This window comes from Saccostrea cucullata, unplaced genomic scaffold (genome assembly GCF_032062105.1).
Source record: "Saccostrea cucullata isolate Sc308-1 unplaced genomic scaffold, CSIRO_AGI_Scuc_v1 ctg149, whole genome shotgun sequence".
Classification (NCBI taxonomy): domain Eukaryota; kingdom Metazoa; phylum Mollusca; class Bivalvia; order Ostreida; family Ostreidae; genus Saccostrea; species Saccostrea cuccullata.
The window spans coordinates 49,022-70,728 of NW_026933711.1; the positions used below are offsets into that span (position 1 = coordinate 49,022).

General features: G+C 33.6%; 1 protein-coding gene across 1 annotated transcript in view; it reads left to right on the top strand.

Annotated features, from left to right (window-relative positions):
- Positions 1–21,637, top strand: part of LOC134239045 (uncharacterized) — a 59,347-nt gene extending 37,710 nt beyond the window's left edge. Inside the window, exons 45-75 of the mRNA XM_062721189.1 lie at positions 56–152; positions 511–699; positions 1,850–2,010; positions 2,356–2,436; positions 2,548–3,307; positions 3,532–3,638; positions 4,076–4,193; positions 6,437–6,637; positions 6,872–7,037; positions 7,285–7,456; positions 7,595–7,741; positions 8,062–8,151; positions 8,309–8,415; positions 8,659–8,740; positions 9,055–9,201; positions 9,289–9,462; positions 9,734–9,832; positions 9,950–10,044; positions 10,281–10,431; positions 10,597–10,714; positions 16,779–16,974; positions 17,198–17,264; positions 17,449–17,610; positions 18,128–18,220; positions 18,456–18,635; positions 18,864–18,935; positions 19,105–19,215; positions 20,374–20,595; positions 20,784–20,895; positions 21,143–21,249; positions 21,617–21,637. Of these exons, the coding sequence (XP_062577173.1) occupies positions 56–152; positions 511–699; positions 1,850–2,010; positions 2,356–2,436; positions 2,548–3,307; positions 3,532–3,638; positions 4,076–4,193; positions 6,437–6,637; positions 6,872–7,037; positions 7,285–7,456; positions 7,595–7,741; positions 8,062–8,151; positions 8,309–8,415; positions 8,659–8,740; positions 9,055–9,201; positions 9,289–9,462; positions 9,734–9,832; positions 9,950–10,044; positions 10,281–10,431; positions 10,597–10,714; positions 16,779–16,974; positions 17,198–17,264; positions 17,449–17,610; positions 18,128–18,220; positions 18,456–18,635; positions 18,864–18,935; positions 19,105–19,215; positions 20,374–20,595; positions 20,784–20,895; positions 21,143–21,249; positions 21,617–21,637 (4,605 nt within the window). The remainder of the gene's footprint in view (positions 1–55; positions 153–510; positions 700–1,849; positions 2,011–2,355; positions 2,437–2,547; positions 3,308–3,531; positions 3,639–4,075; positions 4,194–6,436; positions 6,638–6,871; positions 7,038–7,284; positions 7,457–7,594; positions 7,742–8,061; positions 8,152–8,308; positions 8,416–8,658; positions 8,741–9,054; positions 9,202–9,288; positions 9,463–9,733; positions 9,833–9,949; positions 10,045–10,280; positions 10,432–10,596; positions 10,715–16,778; positions 16,975–17,197; positions 17,265–17,448; positions 17,611–18,127; positions 18,221–18,455; positions 18,636–18,863; positions 18,936–19,104; positions 19,216–20,373; positions 20,596–20,783; positions 20,896–21,142; positions 21,250–21,616) is intronic.
- Positions 21,638–21,707: the final 70 nt, after the last annotated feature.

Genomic DNA, 21,707 nt, shown 5'->3' on the forward strand with positions numbered 1-21,707 from the left:
TCTTGTTATTTGTAAGATTCACTATAAATGTTCTGATAACCTGATTATACTGTAGGGTGGGGGTAAAATTTTGGACGAGATTGACGGAGATTGGAGGGAGGACTCCCTAGCAACCTACGCCTCGTGTTTCCAGGATATAAAGCGATACACAGGTGACTATATAAAAAATTATGTAGATATAAAGCAATGCTCAGGTGACTTAATATACAGGCTTTAGGACTGCAACTGTGAGGAGAATAAATGTGAATAATAATATCTATATAATCTACATAATAATATCCATTACACTAAAGCTGATGACATTTCCAGTATTGTCTGAAGTACTTAGTTATTCAATAACTAGTTTGTGAGACATTTTGAAGCATTTAATTTTATTTTTCTATGTGTAATTCTTTACAAAATGAAATATCTATATATTATTTCATTTTCTGGAAAAAAATCATTGCAGTGTTAATTCGTTTGGTATTACGGCTTGTATGTTCATTCATTTCTTTAACTTTTCCATTATAGTTCAGGAGCAGCATATCACATACAACACTCGTACCCTGGCTAGCTGGCTTACAGGTTATGGTAATGGGGGTCATGTGGAGGATTCTTTTGCCTTCCTGCCCAGTAAACTGGACGCTAACATGCTGCTGTATCCATCCATCTCTAACATGTTTGAGGACATAGCCGTGCATCGCCTCTGTTTCTTTGTTGGTATGTACTGTGTGTACGGAGACTATATGATTGTTTCACATGAAATCTTAAAAAACAATTGTTCTGTTGCACTAGCATAGAATACCATTAGATCATTTGCAAACATCTCTAAAAATATGGCTTAAGAACAATTCAAGAAAATATCTGTTGATTACTTGTACATGTATATCCAATCTTTTGAACAATGGTTAATTAGTTCAAGCCATTTGATTTGGATACGTTACATTTAAATGATACAGTAACTCAGGTATTATCATAAGCATTTTGCTAGAGTGATATTACTTGGGGGCTTCACTCATTACTTCGTTCATTTGGCGTTCATTCCTGGGGAATTTTGCCCCCAATATTACTTATATTTATGTTTGTGTGTCTGAGGTAGATTAGTTCTTAAATTGTATAGTGTAGTACATGTACAAAAAAAAAAAATTGTATATTTTAGTCAAAATAGTGCATGTACATAGTTTTAACTCGAAGGTATTTGTCTGGTTCTGTGGCCTGTTGGGATCAGCCCCAGGCGTGATGCACTCCTGGGATCAGCCTGGAGTGTGGGTTCTATTTCTAGCCTTTAGGGATCAGCCCTAGGCTATGTATCTTGTTTACATCCTCTCGGGATCAGCCCAGAGGTCCGACAGGTTTCGTGGCCTGCTGGGATCAGCCCCAGGCATTATCACTCCTGGGATCAGACCAGAGTGGCGATTTGTGCTTGCCTCTAGGGATCAGCCCTAGGCAGTGTTTCTTGTTGAGCATCCTCTTGGGATCAGCCCAGAGGTTTGTCTTGTTTGTAGCCTGCTAGGATCAACCCCAGGCATTGTGCACTCCTGGGATCAGCCCGGAGTTGTAATTTGTGCTTGCCTTTATGGATCAGCCCTAGGCAGAGTTATGTTTAGTTGTTTTCGGGATCAGGTTGGAGTGGCTTTAACAGTTAAGAGTAGGAAGGAAAGGTAGAGAAGTATGAGTAGCCCCCAGAGCGCCAAACAAGTATGAGTTTTGAGATTTACATTATTGTTTATAATTTTTCTATGTGTTTTAAGTGTTTGTATGGATTTGATATGTTAAATATTAAACCAACTGAACCCCGTAAACCTTCTTTTGTTTTGTGTATAAATGGCAAAACTGAAATCTAGAGGGAAAAAAAAACATTTCATTTCAGATCAACTGGTTCACTTTCAAGCACAGAAGAAAATTAATTTGAAAATTCCCATCCACTTTATGGATATGCCAGCAATGACCCCAGAACAACCTGTTCCTGTAGAGCTGTCCTATTGCTGTAACTTCCAGGGTTGGGTTTATCTGGCGCTGATTGGACAAAAGGTTGGTCTAGTTTAACAAATCAAAATCTACAGTTTGTGAAAAACTCAGCCCGAAATTTTTGTGATCTCTTTTTTACATATTCTTTGAAACTTAGAGTCAAAATAAAACATCTTATGTCCATGTTGTGATTATGATTATTAAAAGAAATTGGTTTTGTTCTTTGAAGAACAGACAGACCAATGTTATGTAAATTTCATTTGACTACCGGAATATTCCAAGGAAATGTGTTCAATCATCATAATGTTTGACATAAATTCTCAGTTTACTTGGAAATTTTCCTAGTCTCCTGAGTTAAGGTCATTGATTTTGATATGCAAGTAATGTGATGAAATCTAAATATTTTAGCTATTATTGCCATCCTACAGCAAAGTGTTCACAGATGCTCAGTTAATGTCCACAGAGATGGGACAGCTGGAAAGAAAGAGGGTAAAGGCTTCTATTTACTATATATAGTATTTTCTGTATTTTATATTTTACTTTTATTCATGAAAATTATTTGTAAGTATAAGTTTCCCCCTTATATATTTTTTCTTTTAGATTGAGCAGCTGCTGTTTCACATTCTTTCTTCCTTTGCGTCCTTGTGTAGTTTATATGCTGCACAACACGGTGGATTGCCAAATCAAGAGAATCCTGCTTTTGGTTCTAATAAGGTCAAGGATTTGATAAAAAATGAGGACGTTGGACCAATAGTCTACAAAGAAGAAACTATGGAAGAAAGCCACAAAATCATGCGACAGGGTCGTCAGAGAACTTGTAAAGCCCACATGGTCTCCATTGTCAAAAATGAAGGCTTAGTCACAGAAGATATTGGCATTAAGTATAAGTTCTTTGAACCATACAATGAGTTTGTGAATGCTTTTGAATGGGATGTTCCAGACCTGCCTGACATTCCTAACGATTTCTTCTCCAAATTTCCAAATCTGCAGTATTTTTCACTGGAATCGGGGACATTGGAGAAGGATTCTAGCTGCCCAGTTGGAGCTTCTAAGCTAGCGGAACTTGAAGCGGTTAAACTGCAGAATGTGAACATTCCAGTGTTACCAAAAGACATTCTGGAGATTCCCGAGATGAAGAGCATGACTGTGATTAATCTGCCTATGAAGAGTATGGATGTGAACCTGCCACACAGCAGCAAGCTAAAAAAGTTGGTCCTCCAGGGCCTTCAGTTTAGATCTGTCCCAAAACAGCTGAATATTTTGACAGAGCTTGAAGAATTATACCTTGACTACAACCCTATAATCACTCTACCCAAAGAACTGGAGCAGCTGTCAAAGCTCAGGATTCTGTCTGTGAAAGGTATAACTGTGCTGCAAATGCAATTGGAATTTAAATATGTCTATTGATTATCACACTTTACTCTTGTGAGATATTTATTAAAAGTGTTTTATGAGGAAGAACAATAATTTGCATCCAAGACATCAGAAGTCTAGTATTTTGTCTTCTAAATCCTGTATAGCCTCCTTTTCAGCTGTCCTTTTATTAATCAGATCCCAATAATAATTATACTTTTGCATTCCCAGGAATTCCACTGATTACATTTGAGGGAACGAAGGAGAGCATCACAAAGGAGCAGTACCTCAGCTGGCATGAACAAAACCCCATGATTACAAACTTCATGTCCAAACAAGTGAGTCAGTTCTTTTTTTTTTAGTCAGTTGTGATATGGTGAAAACCATTGACATCTGTACAGGAGTTTCCATTTCAACCTTGTTATGACTTTTAAATTCCAACTTTGAAATCTCAAACTTGTGGATACCTCAAAGTTTTTCAAGATTGTTCTATATTATGCCCAATGAAACATGATCCCAGTTGGTCAGGTCTGTAAGGAAGGACTAGAGGCACATCATCTATAGCTGGTGATATTTATCGTCTCTTAGAATCACCAAAAATCTAATCCAAGCATACACTCTTACAAATGGACCCATTGCTATCTCCATACAATTTAAGCTGGCAAAAGAAGTACATGCATTATCCTTAGCTAGCAGCTGACAGTACATGCTCTGATGAATATTTTTGCCCTATATTTTTTGGATGCCTAAAAATAGAATTCTTTTCTTTCATTAGGCTGTGATCAAGATGTTTGAAGAGTTTGACCAAAATAAGAACAGTGCATTAGAATTGAAAGAACTGGCCCAATTGAATTTAAAACTCTTCTTCAGCATTCCTAGATTTGGAGTTGTTGGTAAGTTTCCACTTTGTGGTAATTAAGTTTATGGTTTGTGGTAATTAAGTCTACGGTTTGTGGTAATTAAGTTTACACTTTGTATAAATTAACATTAAACTTCATGCTGTTCAGGAAATATAGTGCACTAAACCTGAGTTGACTTATAAGCTGTATTGAATAAAACTGACACAACTTCACAAATCTGATTGAATAATTTAAATGATTGATTTCATCTGTTGAGAAATTACTGCTTTGTCTCAATATATTTAAGACATCATTCTTATTTTTTTTTTATCACTATAAGATCGAGATGAGGGTAAGTAAATTTCCTCAATTAATTGCTGATGTCAAATAGGTTTATGTGTACTGCAGACATACTTTTTTCAATATGGAATTAATTTACATCACGTTCCTAGTCACAATTTTTCCTGGAGATATTGTCATCGGTTTTTTTTTATGAAATGAATTAACATGTTATAAAAATCCTGTGATAATCTGCAACCCATGGAGAAAAGTATGTTTACAGTAGAAATACTTATCTTAGTCTTTATATTAAAGGATGTCTATCATCTTTATAATTAGTTTTAGTCTTACTGCATGAGATTTGATGAGCTGAGAGTCTTAGCTTATAATGCATTGTAAAGACAGAGATTAAATGGAGGGAAAGTGATAAATCTTGTACATGTATTTGGATTTAGAAGTAAAAGTTATTTGTGGTACTAGTAGGCAAAAGTTTGTCCTATATTCTATTATTATAAAACTTAAATGTGCAGGTGGCCTCATGATAAGGGCAAATTTAAACTGAAATTCTGACTTGTGAATAAAAATTGATTTACTATAACAGTGAGAGATATCTAATGTTAAAAAAATAGAGAGCAGAGAGGCATCATTTTGGTACATGTATCTCTTTTCCATAAAAATTATCTTACTTAAACACACAATTCATTTTAAGAGATATTTCTTTTGTTTTGAAATATCACTAAGCAAATTCTTAAAACAGGGGTACCTGGGCCATGGATCTATTTAGAAATCATTTTAGAGAAAGAAAATCTCATTTGACTGATTTATCATGCTTGTCAAAAGAGATTTGATGATCTTGACATTGTCAGTGTGATTTAAAAGAAATCACACACTTATTTGAAATCTTTATCCCCCTCATTGATCTCTGTCTTTTTCCTTTTTTCTCTTGAGGGTTAATAGAGTCGTCTTCTGGACCTGGTAGACAATTACTGTAGATTCCTAAAAAATATGTGAGGAATTAAATATCACATAATTTTGCGAGAAGCACTACTGGTGAAATGAAATTGCTTTCTTTTATTTCTATTGCCATGCTGAAATCAATCTCTTGATCAATTGTCCACTTATGGATTACTGTTCTTGTGATTAGACTTAAAAGAACCATTTCATGATAATAAATTATTATAGGTACTCACAAAAAAGGAATCTACAGTGTACAAAAACATCACTTTATAGTTATGAAAACTTTACTAAGTACAGTTCTTCACTGTTGCTACACTTGCTTTATATGTGGTATGCATTGAATAGTATGATTAAATTTGTTACATTACATGTAGTTAGTACATATACATTTAGCAGTACAAGTAGTTCTATACCCTCACCATCTTTTAAGCTATGGTCACAGCACTGTAAACATTATTTTCTTCATCACAGTTTTAGTTATTCCATTCCATTATAGCTAATATTAACATGTTGCAGCCAAAATTTCTTTTGATATTGCATGCAGCCCTTTTAACACAAATATACAGTGGACCTTCAGATATCCGGATGCCAGATATCCGGATGCTTCAGTATCTGGACGATTTTTCATCGGAACGAAATTTTCAAATGTTATTTTGTCTTGTTTAACTGGTGATTCAGATATCCGGATGCTTCACATATCTGGACAAATTAACTGGGAACCAAAGCGTCTGGATAAATGAGGGCCCACTGTACATGTTATTTTGAATGTAACTCTTTTCTTTAAAAACAAAAACAAACAAAAGAAACACATGTTTCTGGGTGACAAAAATAGAGTACATGGTTTTAAATCATCTCTTGCCAAATTTTTAATCCTTGAATTTGAAATTTGTTTGGAGACTTTGAAGCATGCATGTACACATACTTGTGAACTTTTTATGGTTAAAAATCTTGATTTGGGAGGGTAGGAATCAATTTTTACTTTATAAAAACATTGCCATTAATGGAGAAATTTTCAGTAAATATGAACAACAGGTCTTGATTCTGTTTCACTTTTATAACAGGAACCAATTTAAAAAGTGGCGGAGTACCGCCAGTGATATTCCAGATGAAGAACTTACAGGAATTGTACCTGAACAACCAGGGCATTCAGATGATTCCAGCGGACATCGCTAACCTGACAAATCTCCGAGTTCTCAGTCTTACTCACTGTCTGCTACTACAGAGCATTGCTTCAGCCATCGGGCTCCTACCCAACATCAAGAGTGAGTATAATGAATAAAATCAAAATTGTTTGGGTTACACTTGAAACACCCTGTCTTTCTGTAAAGTCTGTAGGAGATTAATTAATATATATGTACACTCAGCATTTAGGTCTGTAGATGTAGAAACTTTGACTTTTGAAAAAAATTAGTTTTGATTTATACAATGTGTACAATATACTAATGAAACAATGAATGTAAAGAAGAATACCTAAAATATGACCTGTCTCCCTTCAGGATTGAATCTACACAGCTGTCCATCATTAAGGACTCCGCCTCTAGAGGTCGTAGGTCGAGGATTTGAATCGGTGAAGGCCTATTTAAAGCGACTCCATGGAGGCTTTACAGAGTGTCGCAGAACAAAGCTGATGTTTGTAGGACTTGGTGAGGCAGGCAAAACTAGGTATGTTTGAGATCAATCTTTTTTATATATCCGGGTAATTGCCACATGTATTGACCTTATTCATTTTTATTAAGTACATTAATTTCAATCTAAATTTGGCAAATTTTTGAAAATTTTAAATGTGAAGGAGCTCGGATAATGCTTTCAGCAGCTAATATATTTAACTGTTTAAAAGAAAAACTGATTTGTTTAAAAGACATACTAGTAATTAAATGGGCAATAATTTATAATTTTTTTCTTCTGTCAGTTTATTGCAAGCCTTGATGAGCTCATCAAAGAAGACAGTTGGTACCCAGAATGCTCAGCTAACTGATGGTATCGACATCAAGACATGGACAGTTAAATCCGAGTCGGGGCTCGATATTACTTTCTCTGCATGGGACTTTGCTGGACAGACTGTTTATTATAATACACATCAGGTATGCATTTCTTTCTTCTTTTTTTTTTTACAGGCAATGAAAGATAGATGAATTCTTTAAAATGTGTACAAGTTTGGTAAACACAGAAAGCACAGAATAAATACCCAGTCAGAATTTTGAATTATTTTTTTTCTTCAGTTTTTCATGTCCAAGAGAGCTGTGTACATGCTGTTGTGGAATATGAGGATGGGGTTTGAGCATGCCGGTTTGGATTTCTGGTTGAGCTCAATAGCCTGTCATGCACCGGACACTCCCATTCTGGTGATTGGAACCCAGTCGGATCAGGTATGTGGGATCTGGCTGCCTCTGTTTACAATATAATATGCCATAAACAACTATAGTCGAGCATGGCAAACAGTTGAATAAGCTGGTTTGGTGAGACTGATTTTAAATAAAATGTTATTTCAAAGTTACGTTAAAAGTATGTGAATTGGTTTTCAAGAGAAGATGTTAATATCGATTTTTGATTACCCATTAACAAAACATTATGACATCTAAATTGAAAGAGAGTGTGGCAAATTAATACAAAAGACTTAACTATGAAGAATAATAACACATTACAATACTTGTTGTAAAAAATGTAATATTTTTGTGTGGTTTTGTAGGTTCCTAAACAGGAGATTCCAGAAAAGGATCTGAAGGCCAGATACCCACAGATCCAGAGTTTCCATTATGTCAGCTCTCTCACTGGAGATGTAAGTCACTGTACAGATTCTACAGTAGTGTCATGTTTTCTGTATAAAGTCTGGCAATGCTGTACAGTTGTAGAAATCACATGATTAATTTGTAAGATCCATTATGTTGTCTGCGTTTAAGACTGTATGACATTAACCTTGAAGTTCTTATTTACAGAAAATCCCCGAGCTTCAGAAGGAACTGCTTTCTGTAACATTGAGTCAGTCCTACATGGGAGAAAAAATCCCACAGGTCTGGCTGAATCTGGAGAAAAAGATTCTGGGGTTAGTTTGATTTTATTCAGATATCAGGTGACATTGTCATATACATGTATACTAAGCTTTAGGAATGGAAAATATGCCAAAGTCTCCCTATGTTTTTAGATTTTACTACATGTATGAGATACAAGAATTTTTAAATACTAAGTCTTGGATAATTTTGTCATATTATTAAATGGGAAAATCAAATCAAATTATTTAAATACTGAATATCCCGTTGTGATAAATATGTAATATGATGTGTTGCAGGGAAAGAGCAAAACACAGCATTTTGGATTACAGTGTCATTGAAGACTTTGCAATTGAACATGGAATATTTGATGAAAAAGATGTAAGAATCATTTTCTCTTCTTTGCTCACAAAAACTGAAGATTAAAACAAGTTTCCACTTGGAACAAAGGACGCACAGCTTACTTAAATACTGAACTGGTTTTTTTTCTGGATACATCACAGTTCTTTTACAAATGATTTCCTGTATAACAAAATTGTAATTCAACAACAGTGGATTGATTTTAACATGCTTTCTATACATGTATATATAAATGTGTATCAGGATGAAGATTTCTTGTCTCACCAAAATGATATAAAATTAGTACATACAACGTTAGAAGAAAGTGGTTGAGTGTTAAAGTTTATTTATATCAGGTGAAGCAGGCAATAAAATTCCTTGATGACCTGGGTACAGTGCAGTACTTTGACAATGACTTCCTGCGAGACAAAGTAGTAATTAACCCACAGTGGATAGTGAACGTGATGGCATGTGTTGTGTCAGTCAAAAAATCCCCCATACAGGTAAAACTTACAGAATATCTACACACTGTATAGAATTCTTCATCAGATTTGAAAAAAACTAAGATTTGAATTTCTTTTTGATATTAGAAACACGATGGGCGATTTTTGCACGATCACATTAAGGAGGTGTGGAGTAGCTATGATGAGAGCCTACACAACTGGCTGTTGAGTTTGACAGAGGAGTTTGACTTGACCTTCCCCCTGCCTGGCAAACCCATTAACATTGTACCATGTCTCCTTCCCCTGGAGCCCCCACCAGAGGTTTGTCATTACATGTTACTATTTCCCTGTATGCTGAGATATCACTAATGGGAGGGGGTTACTTTTGTTGTTTTTTGGTACTAAGAGACCCACAAATTGATTTTCTCTTTGAACTTGATTCAATCTCTTCTTGGCCTCTTGGGCAAGATTCCCAATAGGGGTACATTTTAAAACAAAATTCTTAGTGAGGATTGTGGCTCATGGAGCCCTTGTCCTGATTTTATTGACTGCATGAGCACCATTGATAATACATTCTGTTTCTGTGTTACAGCTGACGTGGCCTGAATCAGATGTAGAACATGGAATCAGGGAAAACAAGATGCTGTACAAGTTTGCTTACCTGCCAGCTGGTCTGTTCAACAGAGCTCAGGTCAAGCGTCATCTTCACTTAGTTAATTTCATTTAAATAAAGAAGCAGCCTTAATTTATCATAAAGCTGTTTTTATCCTGGGAGTCTTTATTTAATAATTATGACTATGTATAACAGGTCAGATTATTTAACTTCTCTGATGGGAAGATCATCTGGAAGAATGGCTCCTTCCTGAAGAAAAATAATCACCTGGCCTTGATCAAACAGGAAAAGTAAGTACTGAGTTCCCTATAAAAGGTTTATATTTTCCAGGCACAGCTATGATAATTCCATAACCCAAATTGATAGCTGATTTTTGTATGTTATTTTATTTGATAAGTAGGTGAAATCCACTTCTTAATTTTGAAATTCCCTGGTGCTCATTTTCTTATTATTAAAAGAAATGGAAATCAGATGTGGGGGAATAGTCTTAGAAAGTTACAAGTACATGTCTTGTTTCCTTTTGCAGTGATTCAGAATTAATGGTGTTGGTTCAAGGTCCACGGCCAGAAAACATTCTCCTCCTAGTGCATGAGGTGTTTGAGAGTTTGATATTGGAGTCCTTCCACGGTGTGATATACGATTACTTTGTCCCGTGCCCCGACTGTATCAGCAAAGAGGTAAAATGGCAGTTTATTTGACCAGTCCTGTTAGTTAATCATTAACTTAATCATTACTCCTCTTTTATTGACCAATATCTGATGAGAACAATTTACAAAGTGTTAAGGTCTCTGTTATATGTCTGATATTATGATTTGTTAACATTGTTATATGTTTTTTAACAGGGAACAAAGGATCCATGTTTGTTTAAAGCAGAACTGATACGCAGAGCTAAAGATCACAAAGCCCCGTTCCTTCAGTGCACTAAATACTTCCACACTGTCTCCATGGGCCAGTTGTTAGGTGAGGGCATCAGTAATCAAACATCTTAACAACAACATAAAAGATATGAATATTTTACTGGAAACAGAAATTTTCAATCATTTAAATCCAAGTAAAATTTTCAATTTCTTGTTTAAAGTTATATGGGCATATATACTCACCGTCAATAGAAACGCAACACCTTAATTTTAGGGTGAAAATTAAAAATAGGTTATAACTATGTACCAAAAAGTTAGGACATCTTTTACTTTGCCAAATCAGTTATTTAGCGGTTGAATGTATTTCTTTCCATTACCGGAAGTTGCTTTTTAGCCCTCTTAACAGAATTCAAAATTTTCCATTTTAAATAAAATCTTAACAATATTTTGGGTTTCCAAGGTTTTAAAACTGTTAATCATATGTATTGTACTAAAAGGCCGGGAAAAAATCCTTCTTTCTTTACCGGATGTGATGCCTATATTTCCTCAAAATGACTGATAGCAAGAAGGGGGGATGTTTTAAGAGTTATAAATTACCTTATAAAGTTTAATGATAACATTAAAAATGAATATATTTATGTAAAAAGTAAATTTACAACAAATTAATGCTCCATTTAAACATAACATGTTATTTTTAGACCTTAGAAAGAAACAAATACCCGGTAAATCTTAAAACATCCCCCTTTCTGACCATTTAATGAAAATGTGCTAGTCGCCATATACAACAAATGCAGCCCGATTTCTACCATGCATTAAGTTTATTAATGTCTTAATCTGAGCAAAATTAATGTTCTTGGGCATTTATAAATAAAAGTTTTTCAGATATTGCGGTCGAATTTTCTCTAACCTGGCGTAGTGTAGCAACTTTTGGACTTCCGGTCAAGAAACTGTCATTTATGCTATAGAAACACATGAGCCTGATGAGTCGTTTTATAGTGTACATTTGCATCTGCAGCTCTTTTTTTTCTCTATTTTGAGAATTTCCAGCATTAGCAATAAAAATCAGTCATTTTGAGGAAATATAAGCATCACATCCGGTAAAGAAAGAAGGATTTTTTCCCGGCCTTTTAGTACAATACTTATGATTAACAGTTTCAAAACCTTAGAAACTCAAAATATTGTTAAAATTTTATATAAAATGAAAAATTTCGAATTCTGTTAAGAGGGCTAAAAAACAACTTCCGGTAATGGAAAGAAATTCATTCAACCGTTAAATAACTGATTTGGCAAAGTAAAAGATGTCCTAACGTTTTTGGTACATAGTGATAACCTGTATAAAATTTTCACCCTAAAATTAAGGTGTTGAGTTTCTATTGACGGTGAGTATAGATAAAAATGATATCTTTCTGAGTATAATCACAGTTTAAACTTTACACCCTTATATCTTGTAAAATTCTGTCAAATATTAATTTTGGTAAATGCACTGTACACCAGTACATAGAGAGTTCAAGATCACATCTGTAGTCAAGGTCACAGCAGATAATTCAGGTTTTCAATTTATAGCATTCTCATTTTAACCCTTTGTGTGCGGGAACCCAATATATTGGGTCTGACGTCACAAACGCTTGCGTGCGGGAACCCAATATGTTGGGTCTGAGTCTGAAATTAGCGCTTCGTCACTTAAAACGTCGTATAAAACGTATAAATGAGCTGTGAATTATTCAGAATCTATCAAAATGTATTATACAACTACAACACATTGAAAAATAGGTAATTAAGATGTGAAAATATGCGAATTGTTTGTGAAATTGTGATTTAAAGTGAAGGTGTTTGGCGTTTGTTACGATGAAAGTCAGTCCGCTATTTTTGGAAACAGGGAAAAAACGCGCATGTAATAAATATCTACTAACTTGCTCAAATATAAAGGAAAATAAAGAAATAAATCCAAAAAATAGTTAAATATCAATAATTCTAATAAATTTGTGTTAGTAGACTTAAAATTACTCAGAAATTTTCGATATTTTAGCAGAAAACCTCTGGTTAACTTGATTTGACCTTAACCTTGTGAAGTTCTTCTTGTTAAAACGAAAGTAGGATGCACATGCTACTGAACTTCAGTCTGAAGCATATCGAGAGCTTATATCTGGTCGGTAAAGTTTTATATTTTGGACATACGGTAGTTATTATTTGTTTATTTGGTGTTTTGTAAGTAGACATACATTACATCGTCTAAATGAAAACAATAATGCGCGAGATTGAACCTGGCAAGTCACAGACGTTTTTCTGGCACGTTGTTTACATACGTAAATCAAGCTTTGCTTTAAAATAACGGTTAACAAAAATTAATTTGAAGCATCTTGTTAATTAAAAGCATTTGTTTTTTTAACAATAAATAAACAAATAAATAAGTAAACAATTTTTTTTAAATCTAAAGACCCATTTCAAAGATGTTGAAAGATAAAAAAGGTTCCATCTAATAAAAGTAATAAATGTGGAGGACCTTGAACATTGTAGAAAATTTTCCAATGAGTTATTGCATTAATAAGTGAGTGAAAAAGAGATATATAGAGAATATATATCCATCAACATATTTTTGTGATCAAGCAAAATTCATTCATGATACACGTATTCGAAATATACACAATATGAATTTTATAATTGACAATCATTGAGTCAATTAAGTGGCCCTAATTACACCTAAAAATTCTGGTTTAAAGCTGCTTAATGTTCCATCTATTTGGGAAAACTTTCAAATATTTTTTTATAACAGTATATGATAAATTGTAAACTTTTTAGCACAATTAAAAATTAAAAATAAACTTGATTTTTTCTATATAGTGTCTTCAAATGTAAGCTATAGTTATCAGAAAAGATGCATTGATGCATTTGATCATGTGCATATACATAAAAATGGTAAAAAGTGATGAAAAAATTTTGAAGTGCTGATTTTCCCTGAAATGACTGTCATTTGTGTAAACTGTGGTATTTGTTTTATTTCAGTAAATAATAAAATACCATTTTTATTTCCTTGATGAGGATTATATAGACTCTCAATAATTTCAAAACAAAAATATGTTCCGGGATCTTCGGTATCTTAGAGTTAGATTTCTTCAAGGCATTTACGGTACATACTCTAGTTTGCATGGGACCTAATTGGTAAGTGAAAATAATTGGTACTACATGTATCAGAATTTTTTTTAAACCAAGTTTAAGAACATGTATCAGGGAGTAATTTTCTTTTTCTTTAAAATAGACTTTTGCCAGAATAAAGCATGTGGATTGAATTGCACATTTCCTCCACTTTTTATTTTTATTTTATTAAAAACCAAAAACAGTGAGACTGCCCCAACCTATACATGCACACACAAAATTATAAAATTCACTGGTTAAATAAAATGTATCTCTACAGTTTAAAATTAAGATGAATTGTCATTTTTGTAGACATAAGAAGGAGATCAGAGTCTTTAGAATGAGTAATGTGTAAATCGTATGGACTTGCATGTACATCTGTTCAATAAATAACAATAAAGACTGGGTAATACAGCAAAACTCATTTAGTACGAACACAAATATTGCAAATTTACAGATATAGCGAAGTCAATTTGGATACCCAGCTAAATAAATTTAATTGATTTCTTATACAGTTATAACAAACAGGCACTGACCCAGGAATTGAAGTTAGAGGGGGTGCCAAAAATAGGCAAGGGGTCTGGGGGCCGCCTTGAGGCCCCCAGTGGGTCCTGGGCAAAGCCCTGGTGGGGGCCCAGGGGGCGAAGCCCCCGGAAGCTCCTGGTTCTAGAGATTTTGTAGGATAAAAATGGGGTCTACCAAGTAGACTTATTGACATTTTCTAGACGAAAAAAAAAAACTTGACAATTTAAGGGGGGCGCGCGCCGGGTGCGCCCCCCCTTAAATCCGCCACTGAACGAATTACAGATATAGTGAAGTAATTTCATAAGTCCCAGTGACTTCATTATAACTGAGTTTTACTGTAGGAATTGTACTTCTCAAACTCATAAGTACACACTTTACAAGTTTTCACCTATTGATATGTAATATGTCCTGTAGTTTACAAATTTATAAGGCCCAAGAAGCTTCTACATTCCATCCCTTCTAGATATGTAACAGTAAATGAATACAGAAAAAGGCTAAGATTTGTTGTGAGAATTTTTTTTCATGATGGTCAAAATTTTTTTTTTCAAAAATGCAAATTCCTGTACAATTACTTATCAACAAAGATTACATTTTGGTCTCCAAAGATATGTTTATTTTTAAATATGAAAATATGAATAGTTACTAAGAATACAAAGAAATCTTATAGTGGAAATAAAATATAAATTTCATTACTGTTTACAGGGTTATTTTTGCCCCATGTTATTTTCGCCTTTTGAACTTGTGAACAATTTTGCCCTGTTTTAAATTCACCCAGTCATAGTTCTGTTAAGGAAATTATGAGGTGTAATTTTAATTTGCCCAATCAAGGAGAGGGTGAAAGGGGCAAAAATAAAACACGGGCGAAAATTTCCGTGTATACAGTATTAGGAATAATATTTTTTGTTGAAGTAAAAATTCAGGCACATTTAAAACTTGTGTAATAGGAAAGCAGAAAATGTATGGTAACTATGGTTGGACCAGGAATTGAACTCAGGAACCCTGCTTCACTAGTCAGGTGCTCTAGCTACCGAATGAGCTACCTAGGTTGATACCCATTACCATTACATAACCATTACATATCACTCCTTAAAGTTATCTTTATCCTTGCAGACACAACCCAAATTCTTATTAGCCCCTGACAGGACTTTCACTTGCAAATCCAGAGGGGTCAATAGCATCAAATATGTAACAAGGAAGGAGAAAATGCACGGCTGGACCGTGAATCTAAGAAGGGGCCCCTGCATCACCGGTCAGATGCTCTACTGACTGAGTTTACTTGGCCTATATCCATGACCCATACCATTAAACTTGCATAAACTTAAAAGTATTTCTTAATATATTGATTGATATTATGGTACACATCTGTCAACCATCATTAACTAAAATCAATTGAAAAAAATCAAAACTGTTATTCACCAGTAAGCACATTGAATGAAGTCATTTTTGAAAACATTATAAATGACTGTTAAAGGTGCTTAAATTTCTAAAATTTAAAGTACTAGTTTTCCTGCTGGCAATTATTGTTGACAGCCAGGAATAAAACTTCTAAAATAAATGCCACATTTCTTGCAGAGTGAGGAAAGTTGATGAATATGTAAACTTTACAAATAACACGGAGAAATGCATTTTCTTCAATAAAAGCAAAATAAAAAAAAAAAAGATTTGAGAATTACTAGAGTATATTTAGGGCTGTTAGATACAAGTCATTAGAAAATAAGACCTCTATAACTTAGTGTAAATGTTATTTTATTTTATTTAACATATTGACTGCTTTAATTTGACTAAATGAATACTAGTAACAGCAATTAGTTCATTGTTGTGCCACTTTGCTCCAAGATTTCCCAACCTCAAAACCTGCATATTCTTTAAGGATCATACTTTCTTATATGATTGTTGATATTTCTTAAAATAATCACTGGTTTTATATTTACAGGCTAATTGAATCTTCAATTTATAATCTTTTTAGTTAAAATCTGAAAAAAATCCATGAACTTGAATCAGAATTCACTTAAACCTACATGAATATATCCCTTACTCAGATAATTATACAGTGACTTTTCACAACATAACAGTATATATAACTTTGACTTCATCATTGAGTTATTGTTTAAATTAATTTTTTTTGCATAATATTAAACTAAAATTGAATTTTTAAAGTGATTGATTTATTTTTTTTCATCAAAGTGCAATATTTTCTCTGAAAAATATAGTTAAAATGATAAAAAGTCATTTTAAAATAAATTTTTTGAAAATTTGGTTTCCATGGCAACATAAAATATTAGATTTTTTAAAAAAAAATAGTACAGATTTAAAAACACAACATTTGCTATATATTTGCCAAATTTCAAGCAAATTGGTTGTCAACAATTTTAGATATTTGCATTTTAGTACACCATTGTGATAATTTTGTTGATATTACAAAACAACTCAGTCCTGAGGTTACAGCGCACGTAAAACAAGTCAGCACACAAAGGGTTAAAAAAAATGATGTTTTTAACATTTTCTTTGACCAGAAATGATGCCAGAAGATAAGGACTCTGATTTTGACATCCACCTCCAGCACAGCATCAGTGCTCTACAGTCTATTAACAACGCCATGCAGTATGATGTTGTCCTCCTCTACTGCTCCGCAGACATTCCCAGTGATGTCAAAAAAGAGGTCCACCCATTTAAAATCAAGGAGGACCTCTCCCATTGGGGATTTTCTGTGTAAGAATTATTTTCCTGTACAAACTAACTAATTAAGAAAAGACAATATTTATTATTAATTTGAGAGATCTTTCTTGCAGTTTCTTATCATGAAATTTCTAGATTTCAAGGTTTATTTTTCTTCACACACATGCATTTTACTTACCTTCTTTATTTTATTCCCTTGTTATGCTGCTATGCTTAGAGATTATCCACTTTATTTTTAATTTCTTTGATATTACAGATTCATGCATGATGACATTAATACAGCTGACCTTAGTGAGCTGACTCTAGCTGTGAAAAACTGCAAGGTAGGATCAATACTCTCTCTTAGTATTGTTGTACTCATGTCCAGCATTAATTGGAAAAAGTAACATCAATTTGAACAATTAATTATGAAACTTGGAAAATTAACTTGTGAATTCTGTAGCTATATGTACCTATATAAAGTCTTTGATAGTGTATCATCAAGAAAGTTATACTTTTTCAACACAGGTTGTGGTGTGTTGTGTCTCGGATCAGTTTGAGCGAGATGAGAAGTGTCGGGACATGTTCCTATACTGTAAGGAACAGCTCTTTAAGAAGACTGCAATAGCAGTCATCAGAGACAGTCTGGAATGGAAAAACACTGAAATGGGCATGAAGATTGGACAACCAGTAAGATTTCTGATTCTGAAGTCATGATCTTTTAGACTTTTCATTAGACTTTTGGGCTTCCTCATCAAACTTGTAGTGCTAGTGGAATTCATACGTAGAAAAAATACAGCACTCTTTATGTGATTTTCACCAAAACAGGAATGCACGAATACATGTTTACAATCAATGATCAGATAGAAAACATTAATTGTGCTGGTTATTCCATGAACATCTGTTTAAAATTTTCATATAAAATGCCACCTTAATATTTTTCAAAAGAACTGGTAAATAAACACATAGCTTGCAGGGCAAAATTGGACAAAAAAGACACATCAACTTGGTAAATCTATAAAGGAATACTAACATTTATGTCTAAACTTAAAATTAAAACTTTGAATTTGCTACTAAATAAGCACATTTGTCCGTATCTGTTAAACTAACACTGAAATTAAAATTTCATTCAAATCACTGTTATTGAAAATATTTAGTCTTCATGTGCACTATCTTAGTAGATTTATTATGATTTTTTTCTCCACAGAAAATGTGCATGATCAAGACCCCTGATAGATACACAGCTAAAATTAATGATCTAAAAGACATAGTGGAAGATCATATGGCAGGGCTGGAAATGGTGTGTAAATATTTGGATTTAAAAAAGAAAAAAAACATGCCATGGTTTTCTTAGAAAATGTGGCCTTTCCTCAAATCTGATGAAGTAACTTGTAAAATTATAGAGAATTAAGAATATAATTTGTACAAACTTCTTTCAGAATTGACACTCTGTAGTTTGTTATTCTAGATTACATTTAATCTCTGATTCAGATGAGTACTTTGTTATTCTGGATTACATTTGATCTCTGTTTCAGTCGAAGACGGATAACCCTGATGTTTTTATCAGCTACTGCTGGCAGAATTCCCAGGATGCCGTGAATCAGGGAACCCAGGCCAGACAAGGAGCCCTGGGGTACGGGGATCCCCGCAAAATCAAGGAATTCCTGGAGAAGAAGGGACTCTCCTGCTGGCTAGATATAGAACAGATGGGGAAGGTAGGTGTCAAACATTAAAGGTTCAGATACCATTTGCTCCATCTTGGATTTAAGAGACATAAAATTGACTTCCAGCTGAAAATTACAAAATAAATGAAGTTTTAATAATTAACAATGAAATTTTGTCTCTGCAATTTTATCATTCAGATAAGTTTGAAATGCCAATTCATGTACCTATATGTCCTTTTTAAACCCAGTCTAGCTTATATTTATCCCTCTATGTTTCAGTATGGTCTTTATCAAGAGATTGCTATTGGTCTACAGAATTGTAAAGTCATTGTGGCTTGTGTGTCAGATGAGGTTTGTTTTTAACTATGTACAGAGGAATGGACTGAGACTTTTAATTTACTCAATATATGTTTACCCCCCTAATGTAACAGTTCCCTAATGATACACTCTTAATACAGTATGTTGAGTTGGATGTGTGTATGATTGAGCTGAGATTTGTTTTAATGTGATTTTTAAACAGTATGTAGAATCAGATGCCTGTATGATGGAGCTGAGATTTGCTGTCTGTAACATGAACCTCCCTCTGATTGTGGCAGTGGTGGGGACGGGTGACAAATGGAAAAGATCTGAGGTAAAACAAATATAGACTATAGAGGTAAAAACAAATTACCCTAGTAGGGTTAACTATCAGTACAGATGTATAAAGTGCTTGCAACTTCTACATGCATGTATTTTCCATTCATGGATACTGTAGATCACTTAATTTTCGCGACAACTTATTTTCGCGAGATAGTCATTGCTCTTGATTAGGGAGACAAAATTTTCACGAATTGTGGTTATTGCTTTATATAATCTTATGGAATACAGTAAAACTTGTTTAGTAAGAACACGGATATAGCGAATTCACGGATATAGCGAAGTTTTTCTGAGTCCCCGGCAAAATTCTTAACAAATCTTTGCAAAATTTCATGGTTATAACGAACTCGGATATATAACGAATTACGGATAAGCGAACTGTTTTTCAGTCCCGTTGAGGTTAAATACATTGAAATTTACATCTTTTATAACGAACTTTCAAAAATCTCAAAATTTAATTTCTATTCATGGCATATATATTTCTAGTTAATGAAGGTATGTTTTGTAGTATTTGCTTACCTGACATATTTGGTAGTAACACTTGAAGGAAAACATGCATATTGCGAATTTGCTATATATGGTTATACGAATTTGTTATACGAATATAAAGAATTATGGATATAGCGAATTAAATTCACATGTCCCCAGGACTTCGCTATAACCGAGTTTTACTGTACTATTATACGTGAGAATTACATTTTTGCGAGCACGCTGTCTCGCGTAATTACGCGAAAATAAAGTCCTCATGAATAAAAAGTGATTTACAGTAAATATAATTTAGATATTTCTGTAATTAGATTAAAAGTTGCTAGGAATGTTTATGATTTTACTTCTTTTTTATATGTAAACCAACTTTTATGTGGAAAAGAAGTTTGCAACAGCCCGTCATCGCCAATATTTCTTGTAGCGAAAGTACAATTCAATAAACCGATCGAAAAAAGCTTGATCGCGAAAATTAGTCGTCGTTAACTAGTTTACCCCTGGTTAATCACGAAATAAAGTCGTTGCGAATAAAAGTTGGTTTACAGTAACTGTCTTATAGGTGAATGTGAATATTTCTAACATCTGTTGATTTGCATGTATATGTAGAGTGTTGACCAAACAATGAACAGTTCAATGAAATTTTCAATTTTAAAACTGTGTACCTGTACAGGTAAGCCTGCTGATGAGGAGATCAGATAAAGGAGCCAGTAAAGTCTACATGCAGAAGGAGAACCCAGAGGGATTCGAAGTTCTCTACAAATATGTCGTGGATTCTCTGCCCACCGCAACAGACGAAGCTCTAGCAGAGGAGAAGAAAAAGAAGGAAGCCAAAAAGAAGAAGAAGCAGGAATCAAATGAAAAGAAAGTAACCAATGAGAGGCACTCTTATCAGGTGAGAATCATAACAGCTGCTTTGATTGGTAATTCACTTTTCCTACATCATTAATTGAAAATAAAAGCATTCTTAGAGCAATGAATGTCTATGAAACTTGAAATCCTTTGTTGTTTAATGGTGTTTCTTGGATAAAAACTCTTGATTTATACAATAGATTTTAGCAGAGTTGATTTATCAAATTGTAGGAAGAATATGAACTGATTCAAAGAAAGTTCATGAGACATGTCATCACTATGACAAAGCAGCTTGACCTTCAACTGATGCCACGGTTACTGGTCTTTGATTTTGTCAGATCAGGTAAATAGTTGCAGATTTGAAAATATCAGTAATGGATTTTTTTTTCTGCTTAGCAGTATAAAAAAGATTCTTAAGTGTGTTTCAAAATATTTGTAATAAAGAACAACAGAAAAGAAAAAAATTAATAAAAGTAAAGAAACATATACAGATTACAATTAACACAATGAAAATAGGTATATAGCAAATTATTAGGAGATTTTTTGTTTTATGAATAAAAATATAAGTTATATCTGTACTTTGTTTTCAGTCAATAAACCAAAAGCACAAGAATCGCCACAAAATGCAGAGAGACCCAAAACTGCCAGCAAGAGCTTGTTGTCCCGAGCCAGCAATCTCAATAAAGATAGAGTCAAGGTAAAGTCAAGGACCTAGCAGTATTTCTACATCAGTTTTGTTTTTTTCATCTATGAGACCTCATAGCTTTATGGTTTTAACCTAATGTGCTTTTAGGATATGGTTTTTTGTCAACTACTGTGTCCTTTATAGGATATGGTTTTTGTACGTTTTAAGACCTTTAGGCAACGTTATTCTATTTTAATCTGGTTTAGGTTGGTTATTTAATTGTAATCTATGTTTATTGTAATCTATAGGCTAAATGTTTTCCATTGCAATCTTATTTATTTAATCTAAATGTTTTCCATTGTAATCTATTTTTAGGCTAAATGTTTTCCGTTGTAATTTATATTTAGACTAAGTGTTTTCCGTTGTAATCTATTTTTAGGCTGAATGTTTTCCATTGTAATCTATTGTTAGGCTAAATGTTTTCCATTTTAATCTATTTTTAGACTATGTTTTCCATTAGGCATATAATA